The sequence below is a fragment of the Rousettus aegyptiacus genome, unplaced genomic scaffold (genome assembly GCF_014176215.1).
Source record: "Rousettus aegyptiacus isolate mRouAeg1 unplaced genomic scaffold, mRouAeg1.p scaffold_m13_p_1, whole genome shotgun sequence".
Taxonomy (NCBI): Eukaryota; Metazoa; Chordata; class Mammalia; order Chiroptera; family Pteropodidae; genus Rousettus; species Rousettus aegyptiacus.
Window position 1 is genome coordinate 29,320,326 of NW_023416284.1, and position 21,459 is coordinate 29,341,784.

General features: G+C 36.5%; 1 protein-coding gene across 2 annotated transcripts in view; it reads right to left on the bottom strand.

The window, feature by feature from the left end:
• The window catches only part of EIF2B3 (eukaryotic translation initiation factor 2B subunit gamma), a 90,205-nt gene that overhangs the window by 21,890 nt on the left and 46,856 nt on the right, over positions 1 to 21,459 (bottom strand). For both annotated transcript variants that reach the window (XM_036233216.1, XM_016123496.2), the window contains exon 6: positions 7,722 to 7,811. In XM_036233216.1, coding sequence (XP_036089109.1) covers positions 7,722 to 7,811 — 90 coding nt within the window. The remainder of the gene's footprint in view (positions 1 to 7,721; positions 7,812 to 21,459) is intronic.

The following is a 21,459-nucleotide window of genomic DNA, read 5'->3' on the forward strand; positions in this document are numbered from 1 at the left end:
GGCTAAGATCTCTAATATAATGCTAAATACAAGCACTAATAACAGTCATTCTTATTTGTCTTTGATTTGAAGAACCATCCTTTTAATATTTTAGCATTTAGACTGATGATTGTAGTTTTTTTTTCCATCATCAAAGTTACCATTTATTGTCTTCTATGTATAGATATGGGGCTTTAGGCTGTATAGCCAACATTCAGCATATGTTATAGGCTTTTGTGTAGATACCCTTTATCAGCTTAAGGAAGTTTTCTTTTATTCCGAACTTGTTAAGAGCCTTCATCAATGAATGGGTATTTAATTTTATTAAATTTTTTTTTTTTGCCATCTATGGAGCCCATCAAATATTTTTTTCTCCTTTAATCTGTTATGGTGATGAATTTTTTTTTTTCTAACATTAACAAAATGTTATTCAAAGACTGTACACAATTTCTACTCTCTACTTTCTCATAGTAGAGGGACTATGGGTGATTCTTTTATTCTTTATGCAAATTATCAAATTTTACAATGTTAGGCCATTCTTAAGTTTCTTGTTGCTCATTTTTTCTTAGTTATATGGTACTACTTTCCTGGTTCGATTCAGATTCTGCATATTTAAAATCCATTCTAGTGACTAAGTACTACCCATGTAGATTTTGTCCTCCCACTGACTTAAGAGTGAACTAGCTCGCTCACATTACCACAGCTGTACTTATTCACCAATAGCTAATAAAAAATTTCCACAACAAAGTTACCTTCAATTTACTTTTATGTAATCAAATTAGTTTAGGACAGAACTTATGGAAAAGGTCAAAGATCAATGTGTAAAAGAACTTCCAGAGGCAAAAAAATATTCTTGCACTCTTTTCATATCACTCAGATATAAGCAGTAAGTAACGTTGGTTGAGAGCTTTGGAGCTTTTCAGTCTTCACTTGGCCTTTTTGGTCTCAGGAAACATAATGCTTCCTGGTGGGTACTAAGGATTTGGGCTCTAAATGACCTAGAATATGTAATGAGGAAGAAGGGACCTGATTTTTAGTACAGTGAATATGCTTTTGATTTATACTGAGCACAGGAAATAAAGCAGAGGGGTGAGAGACTAGCACATAATTTTTAGTTCATTCTCTCTCACTCTGTGACCTTGGTAGAATTTTAAATCACTAATTAATTTATTTAGCATTTAACAAGGATCTATTAATATGCCAGTAACTATGCTAGGCCTTGGAAATATACTGTTTCTGACTTCAAAAATTCATAATCCAGTGGACAAGTTGTCTGATTATAGATTTAAGGAGAAAGGTAGAGGAGACAAGTCTGCTTAGGTAGGTAAGGGAGCCAGACCATGGAAGCCTTCTGTGGTAGTCTGCAAAGTCTGAATTGAGAAGCCAGTGGTAGTTTTGAAGCAGGAAAGAGACATAATCAGTTTTATTTCTTAGTAAGATAATTCTGGTAGCAGTGGAAATAGACCTAGAATGAGGAAAACGAAGAAGGCAGCAGTCTGGAATAAGTAGATGAAGTCAGGGAGCCCAGTTACAAGACTATAAAAACAGCCCTATAAACCTGATCCCTGCTGCATTCTTCCCACCCCCTTCTCCAGCCCCCATTCAAAGAAGCTCTGCAGGATGACACAGGACCACACAGATGGAGTGTAAGTAGGAAAGGCAAGAGGCTGAGGAGGACAGGCAAAATTATGAACCCTGGAGCTACACAGTTCATGGTTTTTGTCATTTTTAAAGGATCAAGTCAAACATCTTTGAAAAATTCTGTGTAAGTTGGAAGCTCTTGTATTGAATTTCAATGTGATTTTTCTTCTGATCCTTTGATGGACATTAAAAATTTCCATATGAATACAAAGCATGAAACAACATTTACTCTTAGCTCTTTCTCTCCCCTTTTAATGCACCAAACCAGTGTGCGTAGCAAATGTTCCCTGGCCTCCTCATGGAAAGCAAGTCAGTTCCCTTTGAAGAAATGACAAAGCATGGACAGCTGGGGGATTTCAGAGCCACGATATTTACATTATGGACCAAAAAGCACTGTCACTGCAAGAGGCAAGCAAACAAACCTTGGCACTCAGCCCCTTTAGGCAGAGTCCTTTAAGAAGACCAGATAGTGAATTTAAGAGAGGATATGAAGCAGTCCTGCCAGGTCCCACCTGCCTCTGCTGGCAGTCAGCATCAAGTCAAGTCCCATAATGCAGTTGGGTTAGCAGCATAATGGAGGATGAAATTACTCTTCCTGTTTCATACTCAAAGTAGAGGCAGCTCAAAGCTGTGCCAAGAAGTAGGACAGGACACTGTGAACCATTGTGAACATCCTGATCTTGGAGCTGAAAACCAGCAGCTGGATACATAGCCTTGGGTCTGAGCAACTTCACTTTCCCCCTTCCCTCTTATGTATAGCCTTCCCAAAAACACCTGCCTCGTGAAATTATAGGCTCCTAAGAAAAAAGAAATCACAAAGGAGAACAGACTTGACTAATTAGCTGTAAACAAACAACTCCACCAAATTAAAAAAAAACAAAACATTGCTACAAATAGGACAAAAGATTAATATCCTTAATAGAGAAATAAATATAAATGTTCAAAATATATAAAAATATTTTTAAAGAAATAAAAATTAAAACAAGATGTAATTTCTCCCTTAATCAAATTAGCAGATTTAAAATACTTTTTCTCATTACTAATAAGAGTGCTTTGAGACAGTTACTCTCATACAAAGGCAGGAGTATAAACTGGTAAAATCTTTTCTGAAAAATAATTGTTAGATATCTGGTTGTTTTCTAGTTTTATAATAACATCAAAACATTTTCAATTAAAATGTTTAGAACATCTGTCAGACTGCGTTCAGAAATAGATTAAAAAAAACCTTCTAAAACGTATGTATATCCTTTCATTTTTTTAAAAGCAAAAAATATAATCATATTATATTAAAAATATACACTAATACTACAACTTGCTTTTTTTTTTTTTTAGTAAACATATAGTTGCACAATACAGGTATACCATAATGTACCCTATTTAAATTGTTAGAATTTTCCCCTTATGAACAATGCTGCAAAGAACATTTTGCAATGACTTTTGAGTAAATATTTTTATGGGGTAGATTCTTTGAAGAGAAACTGCTGAGTCAAAGAATATAATTTTAAGTTTTGACAGATATTATCAACTGTGCCTCAAAAAGTTTATATAGAACAGTATAAGAGAATTTCCCTGCAGCTTTGCTACCTTTCTCACAAAATTTAAAAATCTTCGCCTTATGATAAAAATTACATTCTAAAACTGTTTAATACTTTTTAAAATTTATGAGTGAGAATTGGTATCTTTCATAGGTGTACATGCTTTTTCTATGAACCAACTACCTGTAACTTTTGCCCATTTTTCTATTGAGTCATTTGTCTTTCCCTTATTAATTTAAAAGTTCTCTTTGTAATTTAAGGAAATTAGTGTTTGGGCTGTCCTGGAATTGCAAATCTCTCTTTCCCAATCCTGTCATGATTTTCAGACTATGTTTATTGGTTCCCCCTATACAGAACTTTAAAAATTATTAGTCAAACTTAGCAATCCTCTTATTATTTTTTTCATGGCTTCTAAGATTTACGTGATACTTAGAAAGCTTGGTGTAAGGTCACTTAATGATAGAAGCTAACTAAGTGCCTTAGCGCACATGCAGACAGACAAAAAGGCACTCAGCAAAAGATTTCAGCATGCAAGCCACACTGGCATTCCTCAGGCAACTCGCCATGCATATTCTTGTTACCCCGGCCACTTCTTCCTGGGCTCATGCATTACTTCAGCTGGTAAAATGCTTGAGACCCGGTAAAGCTGGTCAAATAGGTAATGATATGGTCAGATTTGCAATTTAGAAAGCCCTCTGGATTTGTGTAAGGAGAGAGCCTGGAGGCAGACTAACAAATTGATAGATGATCTGAACGTTAGTTAAAAATCAAGATTGAAACAATAAGTAAATACATTAGGTTACTGAATTCTGCCCAGTTTTAGTAATGGGTTTTGCCACTTAAGTTAATCTGAACCACTGACGTTAGCTCAGCCCCCAAACCCTTTACTCCTTTTCTCCGACCTACTGCTGCTGGAGTGTCTTTCTAAAGGAGAGCTTTAGATACTATCAGATACTATCATGCTGCCTAAAATGCCCTTTCCTCATTTATTAGGACTGGGGATCTCTGACTCATTTTTTTCTTATTGTCTCATAGTATAATTTTCTCAAGGTTACAGAGGATAATGGCATGTAAGACTTTGTATCCATCTTAGTATACTCAGCCTCCAACACAGCAATTAGAAGATATTTGGGTATTTATTAAGTATCTATTCCTTTGTGTTTTTTAAAAAGTGTGGTAAATCCAACTTAGTTAAAAAAACTTTTAAAATCGATTTTAAGAAATGTAATTTATATAATATTTTAAACATACATTTAGATGGGTTTTGTCAAATGTGTACTACTATAAGCACTATCCAAAATCAAGATAAAGTGTATTTCAACCACCCTCCTCCCCAAATTCCCTTCTGCTTCCATTCTACTATTCTGCTATACTCTAATATGACTTACCATATTTCATTGTAATGATTTGACTTGTCCCTCTTTCCCTAAAATATGAGCAACTTGAAGAAACTCTTTTTATAGTAACCACCTAGCAACATAGTACCTGACACATAGTAGGTAATCAGTTAAAAGTTACTTTGAATTCTTAACTTTGCACCAACTACTGCTCTAAGCTCTTTACAAGTATTTTCCACAACTATCTTTACCAACAACAACTAATACCAATTATGGCTCAGGTATTATTAATCCCAATTTTCAGATGATATACAGAAAGGCAGACACCTGTCTAAGGCCACACAGCTCTTGTGGGGAGTGCAGATTTTTTCTCTTCACAGATCTCCCTATAGCTTTTCTACTTAGTCAACTGCAGGAGTCCTCATCTTTTTTCACTGCTGATGTACCAAATTACTTCTGCTGTTTAACCATCACAATATCTCCTTTCCTCCCACTTACCAAGCTTATCCTGAATGCCTTACTAATCCAGGTAGGTATCTAATCTTAAAGAATTTGAATGGAAGAATTAACATGTAAATGAGTAAAAAAGATACGGGACAGAATGTGTTAACTTCCATAGATGAAAGATAACAAAGGATTGCTAAAGCGGTCCATTCCTGAAGTTGTGTCTCTCTTTCACTTTTTCCTTTCCATCCCTAAAGGAGTCATTATTTCATAACCAGATAATTATAAATGACTTCTGCTTACCTTGAAGGAGTATCTTTCCCACCCAGAACTGTCTATGATTCTCTGCCAGGTGGTATCATTGTTCATTCCACATGAGACTATTCTGTTTAAAGATCTATAGCTCCCTGCTCAGCTTTCAGGTCTCTCATGTGCTGTTTCCGCCAACCTATTCAAACCCATTTTCCACAACTTTGAGACAAGACTTCTACTATTACAGCCAGGAATAAAACGTCTCCCTCAAGCCTCATTCTAATTTGTCCTGCTATGTCTTTATACTTTTTTCTAATATATTGAAATTTACCAGTTTTTAGTATAATGCTTTTAATCCTAACAGCCCTGAGAAATGAAGTGCAGATGGGGGGAAGAGATAAGGGTCTCTTTAAGAAATCTTGAGATGGGAAGGTAGTTGGAATGGAGGCGTTGTATCATTCTCTATTGCAGCAGGCTCTGAGAAAGTCTCATTTGGTAGAGCTTCTGGACAGAAGCCACAGAATCACCAAATTCAGGCTTGTCCTCAAGGGACATAACAATGCACTACACTTGTCAGGTATGGGAACAGCTAACTGGTGGTGGCCAAATGAGCTACAAAGGAGATACAGCAGTCAGGATGCTGGTGTCATGGTATCAAGATACAAAAAGCCACAATTTCATTTGGTAGTATTAAGGAAACATTGTCAATTTCTTTTTTTTTTTGTTTTTTTTGTTTTTTTTTTTTTAGAGTTAACGGCATTGAGGTATTTGTTTAAAAGATAAAAACGCTGCTTATGTTTTAGAGCTACATACTGAAATATTTACAGACAATTAGAACTGAAATAATTACAGATGAAGTTATAGTATAATGACTTGCTTTAAAATAATCTGGTGTGACAGTAGGGAGACAGACAGTCGCACATATAAAACAAGAATTGGCCATGGATTGATAATTGTGGAAGCTGTGTGACGGATCCATGGGAGTTCATTACATTATTTTCTCTACTTTTATATTTGTGTGAAATTTTCCATAATAAATAGTTAAAAAAAGAATCATGATCTCTGCTATTACATTTCCTCCCAGCACATCAAGGCCACAGCCTATGAGATAGGGTTTCATATTCATTTAGGGATAAAAAATAAACCCTTTCATGGCTTAGAGTTAACTTGATTTTTGGAATACGAATAGTCCAGACTGGTAACTGGGAAGCAAGTCTTGGATCACTCTCTAATCCTGACAGTAAGTTTCCTTGCTATTTATTAAAAAGCAAAGTCTCTACAATCCACCGTGAAACTTAGCCTTAAGTTCTGTCAGTGCAGGACCCATGTCTGCTTATTCACCATTGATCCCGCAGCTGTTCTAAAATAATGCCTGCCTAATAACTGATTCTTAATAAACATTTGTTGATGGAATGAAAAAACAGGATAATTAAGTAGAAAAGAGGAGGGGTACAGTGTCCTGGGAGAGAAAATAGGGAAACAACAATCCCTCGGAAAGCTTTCCAGAAGCCAAATGATGTGTTTTACCATTGGCTCTACATGGGCCTTCTTGTAGGGAATTAGTAGTGTTGTGTGGGATAAGGGTTAGGATGCTGCAACAAATACCACACCAGGTAAGGAGGAAAAATCCCCCTTCCCCTTAATGTTCCTCTATACATCCAAGTCCATCAGCTGAGGGCATGCTGGCATTTAAACTCAGGTTCTCCGACTCCCTTCCCCAGCTGGCCTGAGGGAACTTGCTGCTGTGGTGCAGCCTGCTTTCCAGTCCACTAGTGTGATTCAGGCAGAAACTTAATCAGTAGCCATCAAGGGAGCTAGCTGCTCCTTTTCTTAGCCATGCTATTATTGAATCTTTTCTCACCTATTCCTCTGAGGGTTCTAATAGCATTTCCTATCAAAAATTCTTGAGATCAACTGCACAAGGAGGTTTTTGCTCTGGAACCCCAAGTCCTGTGACCTGCTGGGCACAGTCCCTGTGAAATATTTAAAAGCCACACTTCTGTTCTCAAAGCAAGATCAGAAAAGTACCAAATTGTTTCTCTGCATTCACGAAAGTTCACTCTGTGAGATGGACTTCTTTTCCAAAATTGGAAGAAAACTTGGTTTTCTTTTTTTCCCTCCTCTTGGGTTAGTCTGGCCCTTTGCTAAGAAGACCCAACTATAGGATAATTATCTGAGGGAAGGACATCTGCTTGGAGACAAATAGCACTTGAGCTGGGGAGTTCGCCCTTGCAGAAGAAGGTAAGAAAAGCCTGGTACTGTGCAGACGGAGATGTCATAGTTTATTACTAGTTTTATAAAAATATTTTTCTGGTTTATTATAACGCAGACCCCAAAAATATAAGCAGGGGACTCTGTGGTACAGACAAAATAACAGTATGCTGATAATATGATTTCATTTCTAAAACAAAGGTGAAAATCAACTGTTATTTACATAAACTGGTTATCTAACATTACCGAGGTTTAAAACTGTTAACTAAGTCACATGGTAGCTTAAGCACTGTGGGTTTGACTCTACCTCCCTCTTTCTTACTCATTTTCCATTAGGAAGTCCACAACATATTTTTTCATGCAGTAGAGATGGGCATCCACAAGGCCGGTATGGAAACGTATTCTAGGGTGCCTGCAAAAAGAAAAGAGAAAGGGCTCACAATCAGGTAACATGGGTTCTGTCCTATTATTAGGTAGTAGGTAGGCATTAGAAAGTTGATAAGGGCCAGAGCCATGCTGCCTACACCCCACTCTGAGAAGATGAAGATGGTGACTACTTGCTCTGATGCTACCACAGAAAAGGTCTTCTCTTTGTAGAAACCCTATCTCACACTTTATGAATCTTTAAGGCTTCTAAAGACATTAAACTAAAATCAACGAGCCATCAAATCGCTGACAAACCACCATCTTCTATTGTATCACAACCTCCCAGCCACAATTCTTGTACTAACATTTTCCTGCTTCTGCTCTAACTACCCTGCTTCCTGCAGGACATTCTTTAGCCATGCTTTCCCCTAATATTTGGCAGTATTACTCCATTTTCATAGAAGATGAAGTAAAATTCTCTGAATACTCCTTAACTCCCCACTCTTACTTATTTATCAGGACTATCCCCATTTATACTTTCTCTAGGAAACATTCACCCAAGTTTGCGCTCCCACGATATTTACGCCCACCTCAATCAGATAATGTACAGTGAGGTAATAGCCTATTTACTCGTCTCTCTCCCACTAGACTAAAAGTTCCCCAAAGGCCAAGATTTACCTTTATAGCCTGAGCACTTAGCATCGAACCTCAAACAGAGTAAATGTTTAATATATAGTTGTTGAATAAACAAACAAATGAATAAATTAGGTCAAGTTAGGGCATCTGCCTAGTTGCTGTCTATTTTAGTTTGCCCTTTTAGTTTCAGTCTTAAGAAATGCTATGTTTATAATGTCCAAGGTCATTTTATTTAATAAACACAAACAGCTGAGGAAGAAGAAGTAGGGTTGAAAAATGAACATTCCAATCATAGCTTCCTGGTTGTCATTTTTCTTCCATTCTGTGTTACTTTGCTTTGATTAGCTTATAGTTTTAAGAAAAATTATTTTCACAGGATCCAGAGACCCTAGAAATAATTCATCAAACAAGGTGCACCACCCTGGGGTTCCACTCTTTTGGGAGAAGGGGAAACAAAATGCTCCCAAGAGAGCAACAGAGGAGTCGAACTCGGTATCCCACACCCATAACACACCCAACACGCGAGTCAATCAGTGAGGATCGAGAAGAAAGTAGAAGGTACTTCCAAATCCTCACTTTCTGAGATCCTTGAGTTCTAAGAAGTTCCTCAGAAAACAGAATTTTACAAATGTGAATGTGGTTACCTTGTGATACCATCTGAAGTCCACACCCTGATAATTCTCTCCCTTGATCCAACCAATTCAGAAAATTACACTCTTGTTCAGTCCCTTTGTTTACAAATTCTTTGAATCATTCAACACACTCTACCTTTATTTATTTAATCCTCACGGCCACCTCTTGAAGTAGATATGTTAATCACTCTCATTTTTATAGCAGAAATCAACTTATATGACCAGCAAAGTAATAACTTATAAGTCTGAGTAACTACTTTCTAAACTGTTATCAATCCCTAGAATATATGACATTCATATAGCATTTTATAGTTTATAATTTTTTTCAACCTTTTACTCTCATCACATAAAGTAGGCAAAACAAACAAAAAATTCTTCCATTAAAAAAAAATGTTCCAAAAATTTGGCTGGAATACTCAAGACTAGAGATTTAGCTACAAATTTGTAATATAATGAAGAAGCGGAGCTGGAGAATTCAGAGATTTATTTTTCCTTTCAGATTGAATTTATAGTGAATGTAAATCTTGGGACTGGGAAGCTAATGGCATTTAAGTGACCAAAAAAGTGGTTTCCTTATTTCAATTTATTGTTTTTGATTGATAGGAGAAATAAATATTGATATTTTAAAATCAAACAAAATAAACAGACAAAACCAAAAAACCTAAAAGAGGCACCAGTAAAATCTGGGTAGCTGGCTGATTACTCTGAGTCAGAGATGCTTTGAATTTGTATAACATAAAGTAAGAAATCAAAAAATGGAGAGAATAAGACAATTAGAAACAACTGTAATTTTATATTTTAAAAATAATTTAAAATGTAATTTTCTGACCATAAAAAGATTCCATTACAATAAAAAATAAAATAATGTGAAAAATGTGTGGGAATCCTTTCAACGATAAAATAAAAAGTTCACAGAAATGGTATAAAAAATTTAATCTTCAAAATCTATAACATCATTGTAAAGCTCCTCCAGGTTTTTTCTTCTCTTCATTTAACATAAAAAGAATTTTAAAAATGTTTTTAAAATGGCCTATTTTAAAAAGAAAAAAGAAAAAGAGTGAAGAAGAAAGGAAAAGATCTTAGAAAAGCGAAACAAAATGGACAAAGATACAAAAGACTAGGAAACCTAGGACAATGTAAGTCATCAGGAACATAAAGAATATCTTTGCGTTATTTTTGCAGGCTTATTTTTAAAAGAGTAAGGTATAGATTTTAGAATTTGAATTTGTACTGTTTAAAACTTTTGGGGAAATAAAGCTTGTTTTTATGATCTTAAAAACAGGGATCTCAATTTTTGAAGCAAATAACAATATTTTAGAATAAACAAGGAATGTATGTATGAAACAAATACTGGAAAAGAAAGATCCAAGGATAAACATTTCCCATTTAACCACAAAGATCAATGGCTTTTAAAGCATCTTCATTAAAGTCCTTAGTCTGTCTATATAACAGACCTGTCTACACCTGCCCTCAGTTGCCAGATGGAGTTCTGGCTTTGACAGTCCTCACAACCAATGGCATGTGAGCACCCATGTCTAGATACTACATTCCCTGAGTGAAGACTTTATTCTAAGCTCAGCCGGGGAAGACTTCTCAGGTGGCATGATATTTACCTGTAAGGCAACAGCCCCATAGCTTCCTCTCCCTCAGAGTACAACATTTCTGTCATCAATTTCACCGTATCCAAAGTTCTTTCCAAATTCTTTTATACACCTGCTTTCTGGAATATCTATTTCACTGCCAAGGTTCCTTCAACTTATAAGACCCTTGCAGTCTGACTATGGGTGAAGAGAGGTAGGTGCAGAGCACTGGCCTCACTGAGCCCCACTTAGCTCTAGAGAGACAACTGTCTATCACATTTCTCACTTTGTTCTGCCCCTCTCATTTTGGCCTCTAGGTCTTTTGTCTACTCTTATCCTGCCTCCCATATCCTAGGCATCAGTGTGAGTCTACTCCTTCAGGAATCATTCCTTTTCTACCCATTTAAAAATGTACTAAAACAGATGTCTCCTAGAATACTACTGGAAAAGATGGTATAAATCATGTACTCATATTTTTATCCACTTCGTTCTTTTCCAAATGCAGATAATGCAGTCTAATGAAGACGAGAAAATTCCTTCTGAAAAATGATTTCTGGAAGTCAACACACTTAGGAATTTACCACTGCAAACATTTATTCTACAACATTTACTAATAGCCTAGTGATGACAACAGGCATTGTGCAAGATAAAGAGATGAACAAAACCGATCTGGTCTCTGCCATAATGTAGCTCATAGTCTATTAAGAGACGCGATTTCCTCTCAAAGCTCCTCAAAGAGAATTTCCTCCTCCAATCTTTTTCTTATTTCTATTATGGTAAAATATACATAGCATGATATACACATTTTAACCATTTTCAAGTGTACAGTACTGTGGCATTAAGTACGATTACACTTCAGTGCAATCACAACTAACATCCATCTCTAGAACTTTTTCATCTTCTTCAACTGAAGTTCTGTACCCATTAAAAACAGTAATTCCCATTCATCCTTTCCCCCCCAGCCCCTTGCAACCACCATTCTACTTTATGTATTTATGAGACTGATAACAGGAGTCCTCCCTCATCTGCCAGGGATACATTCCAAGACTCCTGGTGGATGCTTGAAATTGGAGATAGTATAGAACCCTATATATACCTTTTCCCCTATAGATACATGCCTATGATAAAGTTTAACTTATAAATTGGGCACAGTAAGAGATTAACAACTAATAAAAAAACTATAACAATATATTGTAATAAAAGTTATGTGAAAAATATAGTGGGCAGTTTGGTGACAGACAGAGGGGAGGGGGTTTGAGGGACTGAGAAAATAGGGTGAAGGGTTAAAGAAGTACAAGTTAGTAGCCGATGGATGGTCACAGGGATGGGGAGCACGGCATAGGGAATGCAGTCAGCATTAATGTATTGGCTAGGTAGCAAATCAGAGGAGAGATGGAGCAATTAGGGGGATCATTTTATAAACTATATAAATGTCTAACCAATGTACTGTATACCTGAAACTAATTAAATAAAATTTTAAAAAAGTTATGTGAATGTGGTCTGTTTCATCAAACTAGCATAACTTTCTTTTCCTTCTTCACAATTTCACAGATAGAAGATTCATTGTTGCTGTAGATCTTAGCAACCTCAGCATACAATTTTTTTTCTTTCCTTATTGAGAACTTTCACTTTCTCACTTAAAGGAAGCACTTTACAGCTTTTCTTTGGTTTACCTGAATTTCCAGCATCACTATTCTTATAAAATAAGAGTTACTTGAACACAGGCACTGCAATATTGTGACAGTCCAGCTGGCACCGAGGTGGGTAGCATACACAATGTGAGTGTGCTGGACAAAGGGATGATTCGCCTCCTGGGCAGGATGGAGCAGAACAGTGCAAGATTTCATCACGTTACTCAGAATGGCATGCAATTTAAACTTATTAACTGTTTATTTCTGGAATTTTCCATTTAATATTTTCCCACCGTGGCTGACTGTGGATAACTGAAACTACAGAAAGTGAAACTGTGGATAAGGCAGCAGGAGGTTACTGTACACATTTTGTTTATCCATTCTCCTGACTGCAGACACTTGGGTTGCTTCCACAATTTGGCTATTGTGAATAATGCTGCAATGAACATGAGTATACAAATATCAATTTAAATCTCTGCTTTCACATACACATTTCTCAAAATTTTTCATTATAGAAAAACATCAATCGTACACAAAATCAGAGAAAAACATAATAAATTCCCATGCACCATCAGGCAGCTTCAACAACCATCAACATTTTTCCAACCTTAAATATATATATATTTTGCTGTGGTATTTATTATGGGTTGAATTGACGCCCTCCCCTCCAAAGATCTTGAAGTCCTAACCCCCAGTACCTGCGAATGTTACCTTATCTGGAAATAGGGTCTTTGCAGAAGATCAAGTCAAAGAGGTCATTGGGGAGACCCTCATCCAATGTGATTGGTGTCCTTACAGAAGGGGAAATTTGAACACAGAGATAGATGTGCATAATGGGAAGACGCAGGTAGAATGCCATCTATAAGCCAAGGATGCCTGAGGCTACCAGAGGCATGGAACGAAGTCTCCCTAAAAACCCTCAGAAGAAACCAACCCTGCTAACACCCTGATTTTGGACTTCTAGCTTCCAGAACTATAAGACAATAAATTTTTGTTGACAGTTTGTGGTATTTTGTTATGGCAGCCCTAGCAAACTAATGTAGTATTTTAAAGCAAATTCCAGACATAAAGTCATTTTACTTGTAAATACTTCAGTATGTGTGATATGCATTTCTAACTGATAAGGACTTTAATATAATCACTGTTATTAATAAAATTATCAACAATTTCATAATGTCATCTTATATCCAATCCATATTCAGATATGTCTGTCTTTTTACGGTTAGTCTGAATCAGAGGTCAATCAAACTCTCACACTGCATTTGGTTATTTCATTAAAAATAATTCTATAAAAGTTTCTCTTCCTTATTCCCCTGCCAAGCCATTATTATTAGAAGGGGTCACCTATCATATAGAACACTCCATTTGGCTGATTATTTTGTAGAAGTGTCTTTGTATAATTTGTATAACATAAAAGTTACCTGTATTAGGTGTATAATTGAATGATTTTTAGAAAATTTACAGAGCTTTTAAAATCATTACCACAATCCAGTTATAGAATATTTCCATCACCCGAATAAAATCTTACATGATTTGCAACCAGTCAATTCCCTTTCTGATCTTTGATTTCAGGCAATCACTAATCTACCTCCTGTCTCCATAAATTTGCCTTTTCTGTTTTTTGTTTTTTTTTTTGATTCTAGCCATGCTAGTGGATATAAAATGGTATCTTGCTGTGGTTTCAATTTGCATTTCCTTAGTGACTAATGATGTTGAGAATCTTTTCATGTACTTATTAGCCATTTCTTTATCTTCTTTGGTGAAATGTCCATTTAACTCTTTAGCCCATATTGAAATTGGGTTGTTTGTCATCTTTAAGTTGTCAGAGTTCTTATCTTTTTATTTTTGTCAACATTTTCTTAATGGTATTTTTTGAGGTTTGAAGATTTTAATTCTGAAGAAAAAAATTTGTCGATTTTTTTCTTCTATAGAGTATGTTTTTAGTGTTGTATTTAAGAATTCTTTGCTTAACCCAAGTTCATGAAGATTTTCTGCTATGTTTTCTTCTAAAATTTTTGTAGTTTTAGTTCTTACATTAGGTCTAAAATACATTTTCATTTTCATGTATGGGGTAAGGTCAGAGTCTAAATTTGTCTTTTTGCATGTGAATATCAAATTGTTCCAGCACCATCAGTGTAAAAGACTATCCTTTGCCCACTGAACTGCCTTGACATCTGGTGAAACTCGATCGTAAAGGTAAGGGTTTATTTTTGGACTCTCAATTCTATTCCACCAATCTATGTTTATCCTCATGCCAGTACCATACCGTCTCAATTATTGTAGCTTTATAGTAAGTTCTGAATTTACGAAGTGTAAGTTCAGCTTTTTGTTCTTTTTCAAAATTGTTTTGGTTATTCCGACCCTTTGTATTTCCATATAATTTATAGGACAACTATTCAATTTCTACAAAAACTCTACTAAAATTCTGATAGGGTTTGTACTGAATCTACAGATCAGTATGGGGAGAACTGCCACCTTAATAATATTGAGTCTTCTAATCCAGGAACATGGAATGTGTCTTCATATATTTAAATTTTTATTTAATCTTTCTCAGCAGTGTTTATAGTTTTTAGTATAAAATTAAATTTACTCCTAAGTATTTTATTCTTTTTGATGCTATTGTAAATGGAATTGTTTTCTTATCGTTTCTTTTTTAGAATGTTCATTGCTAGTACATAGAGATACAACTGACTTTTATCAGTTGTATGTATGTATTTATCTAATATCCTGTAACCTTGCTGAACTCTTATTAAGTCTAGAAGTTCTGAGGATTCTTTGGGATTTTCTACACACAGGTATACAGGATCATGCTGTCTATGGATAAAGAAAGTTTTATTTCTTCCTTTCCAATCTGAATGCCATTTATTTCTTTTTCTTTCCTGAATGAACTGACTATAACCTCTACTACAATGTTGAATAGAAACAGCCAAAGAAGACATCCTTGCCTTGTTTCCATCTTTGGGGAAAACCTTCAGTCTTTTACTACTACATATGTTATCTTTTAAGTTTTTTGTAGATGCCTTTTATCAAGCTGAGGAATTTCCCTTCTATTCCTAGTTTGTTGACAGTTTTAACATGAGTGAGTGCTAGATTTGTCTTTTTTTTTTTTTTTTTCCCTTTTTGGTCTATTGAAATAACCATGTGGCTTTTATCTTTTAATCTATTAATATATTGCATTAATTGATTTACAGATGTTAAACCAGTCTTGCATCCCTGGGATAAATCTCACTCATGGTGTATACATTGCTGGATTCAATTTGCCAATATTTTGTTAAGTGTTTTTTTATCTATATTCATGAAGGATTATTGATCTTGTGTTTTCTTGGTCTAGCTTTGGTATTAGTTATACTGGCCTCATAGAATAAGTTGGGAAGTGTTTCCTCCTCTTTCAGTTCTGGAAGACTTTGTGAAGAATTGGTATTATTCTTTAAATGTTTGATAGAATTAACTAAAGACACCATCTGGACCTTGGCTTTCCTTTGTTGAATGAGTTTTAATTACTACTTAGATTTAATTATTTGTTTTAGGTCTACTCAGATTTTTTATTTCTTCTTGAGTCAGTTAGGATGTAGCACATCCCTGTGGCTCAGACTGCACCACACTGATTAGTCCAGGGCTCTCCTATGCTCTAAACACTCATCTTTCTCAGTCTATCACTCACTACATGTGCACCTTAACCCAACACTTTAATTGATTATAGTTACTTGTGAGAAGGAAGGATGGGAACCAACATTTGTTGAATAGTTTTTATGTGCTAGGCATTGTGCAATGTGCTTTTACATATACCGATTTTCACAACATCTGTGTTCATTTTCGCATATGTCCTGCCACAGTGAGCACATCTGTCTCATTTTTTAGGCTCAGGTTAAGTAACTTTTCTAGGACACAAAGGTAGATAGTAGTGGTATTAGGATTAAAACCTACAAATGTGTGACTAAAATTTAACTCATAAGGTCTCTCAAGCAACTTTTTTCTTTTCTCCACAAAAAACTTTAGGATTTCTATGTAGATGAGGCCCTATCTAACTAGACTCCCATCTAAATTCAGAGCAAAGAAGATGGAATGTTTGGTTGGGATCAAGAGCTCTGTTTTTGTACTTGCTCCTTTGCTGAATATCCTAGTTAGTTTATTAACCACTAGTATCATTCAAAAAGGAATTTGCTAAGGAGTAGCCTCCACTAACCTAAACTGAGTAAGTACATCCATAGTTTATATGGCTGCACAGAATGACTTTTTTTCCAAACCAAACTGAGTTCAAAGTTTGTGGATAAGAGAATAGCAAGGAATGAGAACAGAATTAAGAAAACTCAGTTGAACAAAAACAAAATACAAAAGAAACTTAACTGTAACATAAGCTCCTATTTACATATATATAATGTTAACTGGTAAAGGGAATGTCGTGGATGGCTCCTGAATTCATTGACCTAAGATAAGCCTGAGGAACTCTTTATCATCCTGCTTCCAGGTTTCCTCATGTATTCTTGGAGAGCAGGAAAGCAGATATTAAGAAATGTTCCCAAAGAAGCAACTGCTTGCTTTGGGCAAATTATTTTTAAATGCCAGGGAATTCAGGTACAAAGCCATTCCTGTGTTTCAATATTTATTTACCCAAAATTTCTCCTAATAGTAACAACTTGAAGGGATAAAGTGTGTCAGGGATAAAGCTTTGAGATCTCTAGGGAAACTGTAGGAAAGACTACCACACAGACACTGGTCATCAGGATTATGCAAGACTGCATACTTAAGATTTTTCTCAGCTATGCTTAATTTCAAAGAAAACTGAACATAGAGCTATGTGTACTACCAACATTGTACAAAACAAAACATCTGCAGAACTATAGAGCTCGGGAGTAAAAAAGCAATTTGGAAAGGCAGCCCAGAAAAAAGAAGCATGTCCATGAAAGGTGAAATACTTAATAACAATGACTCTAAAAAAAAAGGTCTGAGTCCTTTCACCTAATAACAAGATCTGTAATCTCCCTGCCTCCCACCCCACTATCTCAAGGGATTTCAGACTCTCATTTCCTTCAAATCTACAGAATGAAGACAAAGGTCCCTAGGCTGCTTCCTTCTTCCCCATCCCCTAAATCATCATGTGTATGGGAGGAAATGAGTTGTTTTTATTCTGCTCGTTGTAATAAGTTATAGCAAAGGCCTGGAAATTCTATTCCCTGACATACAATGTTCATTTCCTAGAATAGTGAGTAGAAAATGTTGACAGACAGATAAAGAAGCAGTTTATAGTAGTTGCATGTCTCAAAACTGAAATTCATCTAGACACCCCACATGGACACACTATTAAGAATTTCAGCGCTGCAGTGAATGGGAGAGACCTGAAAGATTTCTAGCCTAGTGAGAGAACCAGTGTGTGTATGCTGAGGCACTCCACAGTGACCAGTGAAGGAAAGAAGTAAGTACATTCATAGTTTATATGGCTGCACAGAATGACTTTTTTTCCAAACCAAACTGAGTTCAAAGTTTGTGGATAAGAGAATAGCAAGGAATGAGAACAGAATTAAGAAAACTCAGTTGAACAAAAACAAAATACAAAAGAAACTTAACTGTAACATAAGCTCCTATTTACATACATATAATGTTAACTGGTAAAGGGAGTGTCATGGATGGCTCCTGAATTCGGATGCAAGGGGAACTGGAGCTTCAAACAATGACCTATAAGAACCAGAAACAACAATTCCAATGAGGATAAAAACCTCCTCTGATGATTTAGCCATCCTGAAGTATGCAACAATATAAACAACCTCCCTCAATCGCCTTCCACTTTATTTGGCATTCTTAAACATGTTTCAGTAAAGAAGAATCTTCCCTCCCACTAGAAGAGCTAATTCCTTACTGCCTAATCATTACGATTTAAAAGAAACTAGAGACCAAGGTATGCTTAACATAACCAAGATTGCCTAGAAGTACAGGAAAGAAAAATGACCTATGAAGCATGGGTGCTATCTACAATTCTAAGGAGACAGATCTAGGGGCAGGCACCTGTTGCATAACTACCTGGTAGTTGTTTTACAAAAAGTCACCTTCCATACCACCTCAAATGCCTGATCTTGATGGTACTGTAAGTGGCAGGGATGACAGGGCGTTGGTTGTTACGAATGCATGTGGAGTTACCAAACCAAGGTCTGCCTATGCAGCAGAATGGGCCATGGCAGCATCGACATTCAGGCCTTCGCTGAAAAAGGCAGCTGTCCTGAAGTAAAAGCCCTGGACGCAAAGCCGCACACAGAGACTACCAGAGTTGAAGGAGTTCTTAAGAGTTCCAAGTATTGCTCCTCATTGCACTGATGGAAAACAAAAGTCACCTCACTCTTCTATGTGACAGTCCCCTTGCCTATATTCACTGAATATCTACTATATACCAGGCACTTGGGATAGAGTGGTGAATGAGATGGATATGACTCCTGCATGAAGCTTCCAGTTTAATGGAAAATAAATTATTCCAAGTGTGCGATAACTGTGAAAGGCAAGCACAGAATGCTATAAAAGCATATAATGGGGGAACTCACTCCAGCTGGGAGATGATGGGAAGCTTCCCTTTAAGTTTAGACCTGAAGGAAGAGCAGGGGTTAGCCAGGTGAAAGGGGTAGAGAAACTGAGATGGGCACGCTGGGCAGAGAAGATAAATAGTAGGTGCCAGGACCTTGAGGGATATTGATGAGTGTGAGGAATTACTGACATCCAGTACTGATAAAACACAGAACACAAGATGGGGGAGATGCACAAGATGAGGTTGGAGAGGTCTGAGGCCATGTCAAAGATTCTCAAGTTGAAATGAGCATGGTGTGGTAAAGAGCAATGGACTAAGAGTCACGGCCCCAGTTCTGGCCTGGCCACTAAATATGGCAGTCTTTCTTCAAGCCAGTTTCCTTGTTATAAAAAGAAGTATGTGCTTCAGTGAGTCCTAGAGTTTTGTGCTTCAGGAACTGTTAAGGGAAGCCTAAACCAGAATAACCCCGTGTTCTATGTTTTTATATCTTAAGTTTCTATATAAGATTTCACTAATACAAAAAGTTCCACTCCCTTAAAAGAAAGTCAGAAAATAACTGCAATTTTTAGTCTTGGATAATATATTCATTAATTTATCTTATTTGACAATCACTTCTCGGCCTTTTGGCTAAGATCAAGTGTATTTTATTCAACAAACATGAAGATCTTCATATAACTGACCTGTTGCAGAATTATTAGAATGTTCGGAAATTACTTGAAGTCATATATTAGGCACTTATTAAATGATAACTATTATAATTAAGGGCCAAGTACTCTGCTTGGTATCAGCGACTCAGAGTTGAAATAAACAGATGTCGCCCTTAGGAGCTCACAGTCTAGTGGGGAAGACTACATGCTAGAAAACATTTTACAGTATACTGTGGTATACATAATAATGTAGGGACCTAGTACAGAAAAGGATGCAATGAGATATCTAAGGGAGGAAGCATAAGATAAGGTTTCTCAGGGGTCATAAAGCTTGGGTTGGTTCTAAAAAACAAGAACAAATTTGCTAGGCAGTCAAAGCAGGAAAAGGATATTTCAGATTGAGGAACTAGTGTATATAAAGGTAAACAGATATGAAAAAAAAATCCCAGGATACAATGGTAAAGGTTAACGCTGGAGAGGCAAACAGGGGCCATATCATGGAAAGCCTTTATGATGCTTAGATATCAAGGTAAAGAATTGGGATTTTGTCTCTTGAGTGACAGAAAACCATGGCAACTTATTGTTTAAAGGAAATACATTCATGGCACTGCATAGGATGTTTCGGTCGACAACAGAGCGCATACACGATGGTGTTTTCATAAGACTATAATGGAGCTGAAAAATTCCTATGGCCTAGTGATGTTGTAGCTCAAACCAGAAATTTGAGTCATTCTGACACCTTTCCACATCTCACCTCAAGGTTCAATCATATACCAAGTCCTCAGATTTTACCTGCTAAATTCTTCTGTAATTGATCCACCTTTTTCCATTCCCACTTTTAATACCTTAGTCCAAATTACAATTATTTCTCACCTGGATTACTACAATACTCTCCCTTACCTGGTCTCTCTACCTCTTTTCTTACCCAACTCTAGTCCATTCTCCACATTATATTCAGAATCATCTTTTCGAAAGGCAAATCTGATCATGTCATTCACCTACTTAAAACTCTTCGGTAGTTAGGACTGTGTTAAATAATTAAAAAAAAAAGCAAAAATGGCCATGATTATTCCCCTCCCTGTACCCACATCCCTCTGTAAAGTGACTTTGCAGCTCCTACCACCAAAAGGTAGAGCTTATTTTCCCACCTCATGAATCTGAGCTGGACTTGACATTGCTTTAACCAAAAGAATGTGGTACAATATACAAGGTGAAAAGGTCTCACTTGGCCCTGCCCATAAAAACTCCATGGCAAGGTACATTCAAACAGAAGATGACACTCTCCCTCCATTAATGTCTTCTTCCAACAAACTTATTGGGCTCCTACTACATATGCTAGGCCATGTATTAAATCCTAGGGTTACAAAGACAAATAAAATACAATCGCTATCCTCACATAACTCATAATCCAGAGCATTAAAGGGTTATAGAGGCTATCTAGAAATTGCTACAGTATACAGGAGAACACAAAGGAAGAAGGGTCAATTCTGCCTAGTGCAAAGAGAGTCAGAAAGAGTTTCATAGAGAAGTGCTATATGAGCTGAGTCTTGAAGGAAGAATAGGCATTTTGCCAGGGAGAGAAGGGTAACTTTGGTTGAAGGAGTACCAGGAATGGTGAAAACAAAAGTACAGAGGTGTAAAAAAGAATGCAGAAGTCAGAGAACTATAAGCAACTCTCCATAGCTACAGGGCAAGAGTGTTGAGTATGGGGTTGTACTGGTGAAATGGTAAAATATAAGGCTGGAGGGGAAAGCATGGTTAGATGACTGAGGGCCTTAGGAATCTGTGCCTTAATCTAAAAGCAATGTGTTTACAGGTGTAGGAGAAAGAAGCAGTAGCAAGCAAAGCAGAAAATTCCGGAGAGCGTTGGAAAAACTGATGGAGCAAGGTTCCAGGGGAGGCAAAGGAAAACGGGGTAAAAGATATAAGTGAAGGAACTGGTCCTAAATAGGAGGATGGAATCTTCTTCCTGTAGAGCTAGAGAAAAGGGACTGAAAGTAGGTCTGGGTAAAGATAAAATCAGGAGTATGGGGTAGTATGCTAGGGAAATCAGTATCTGTTAG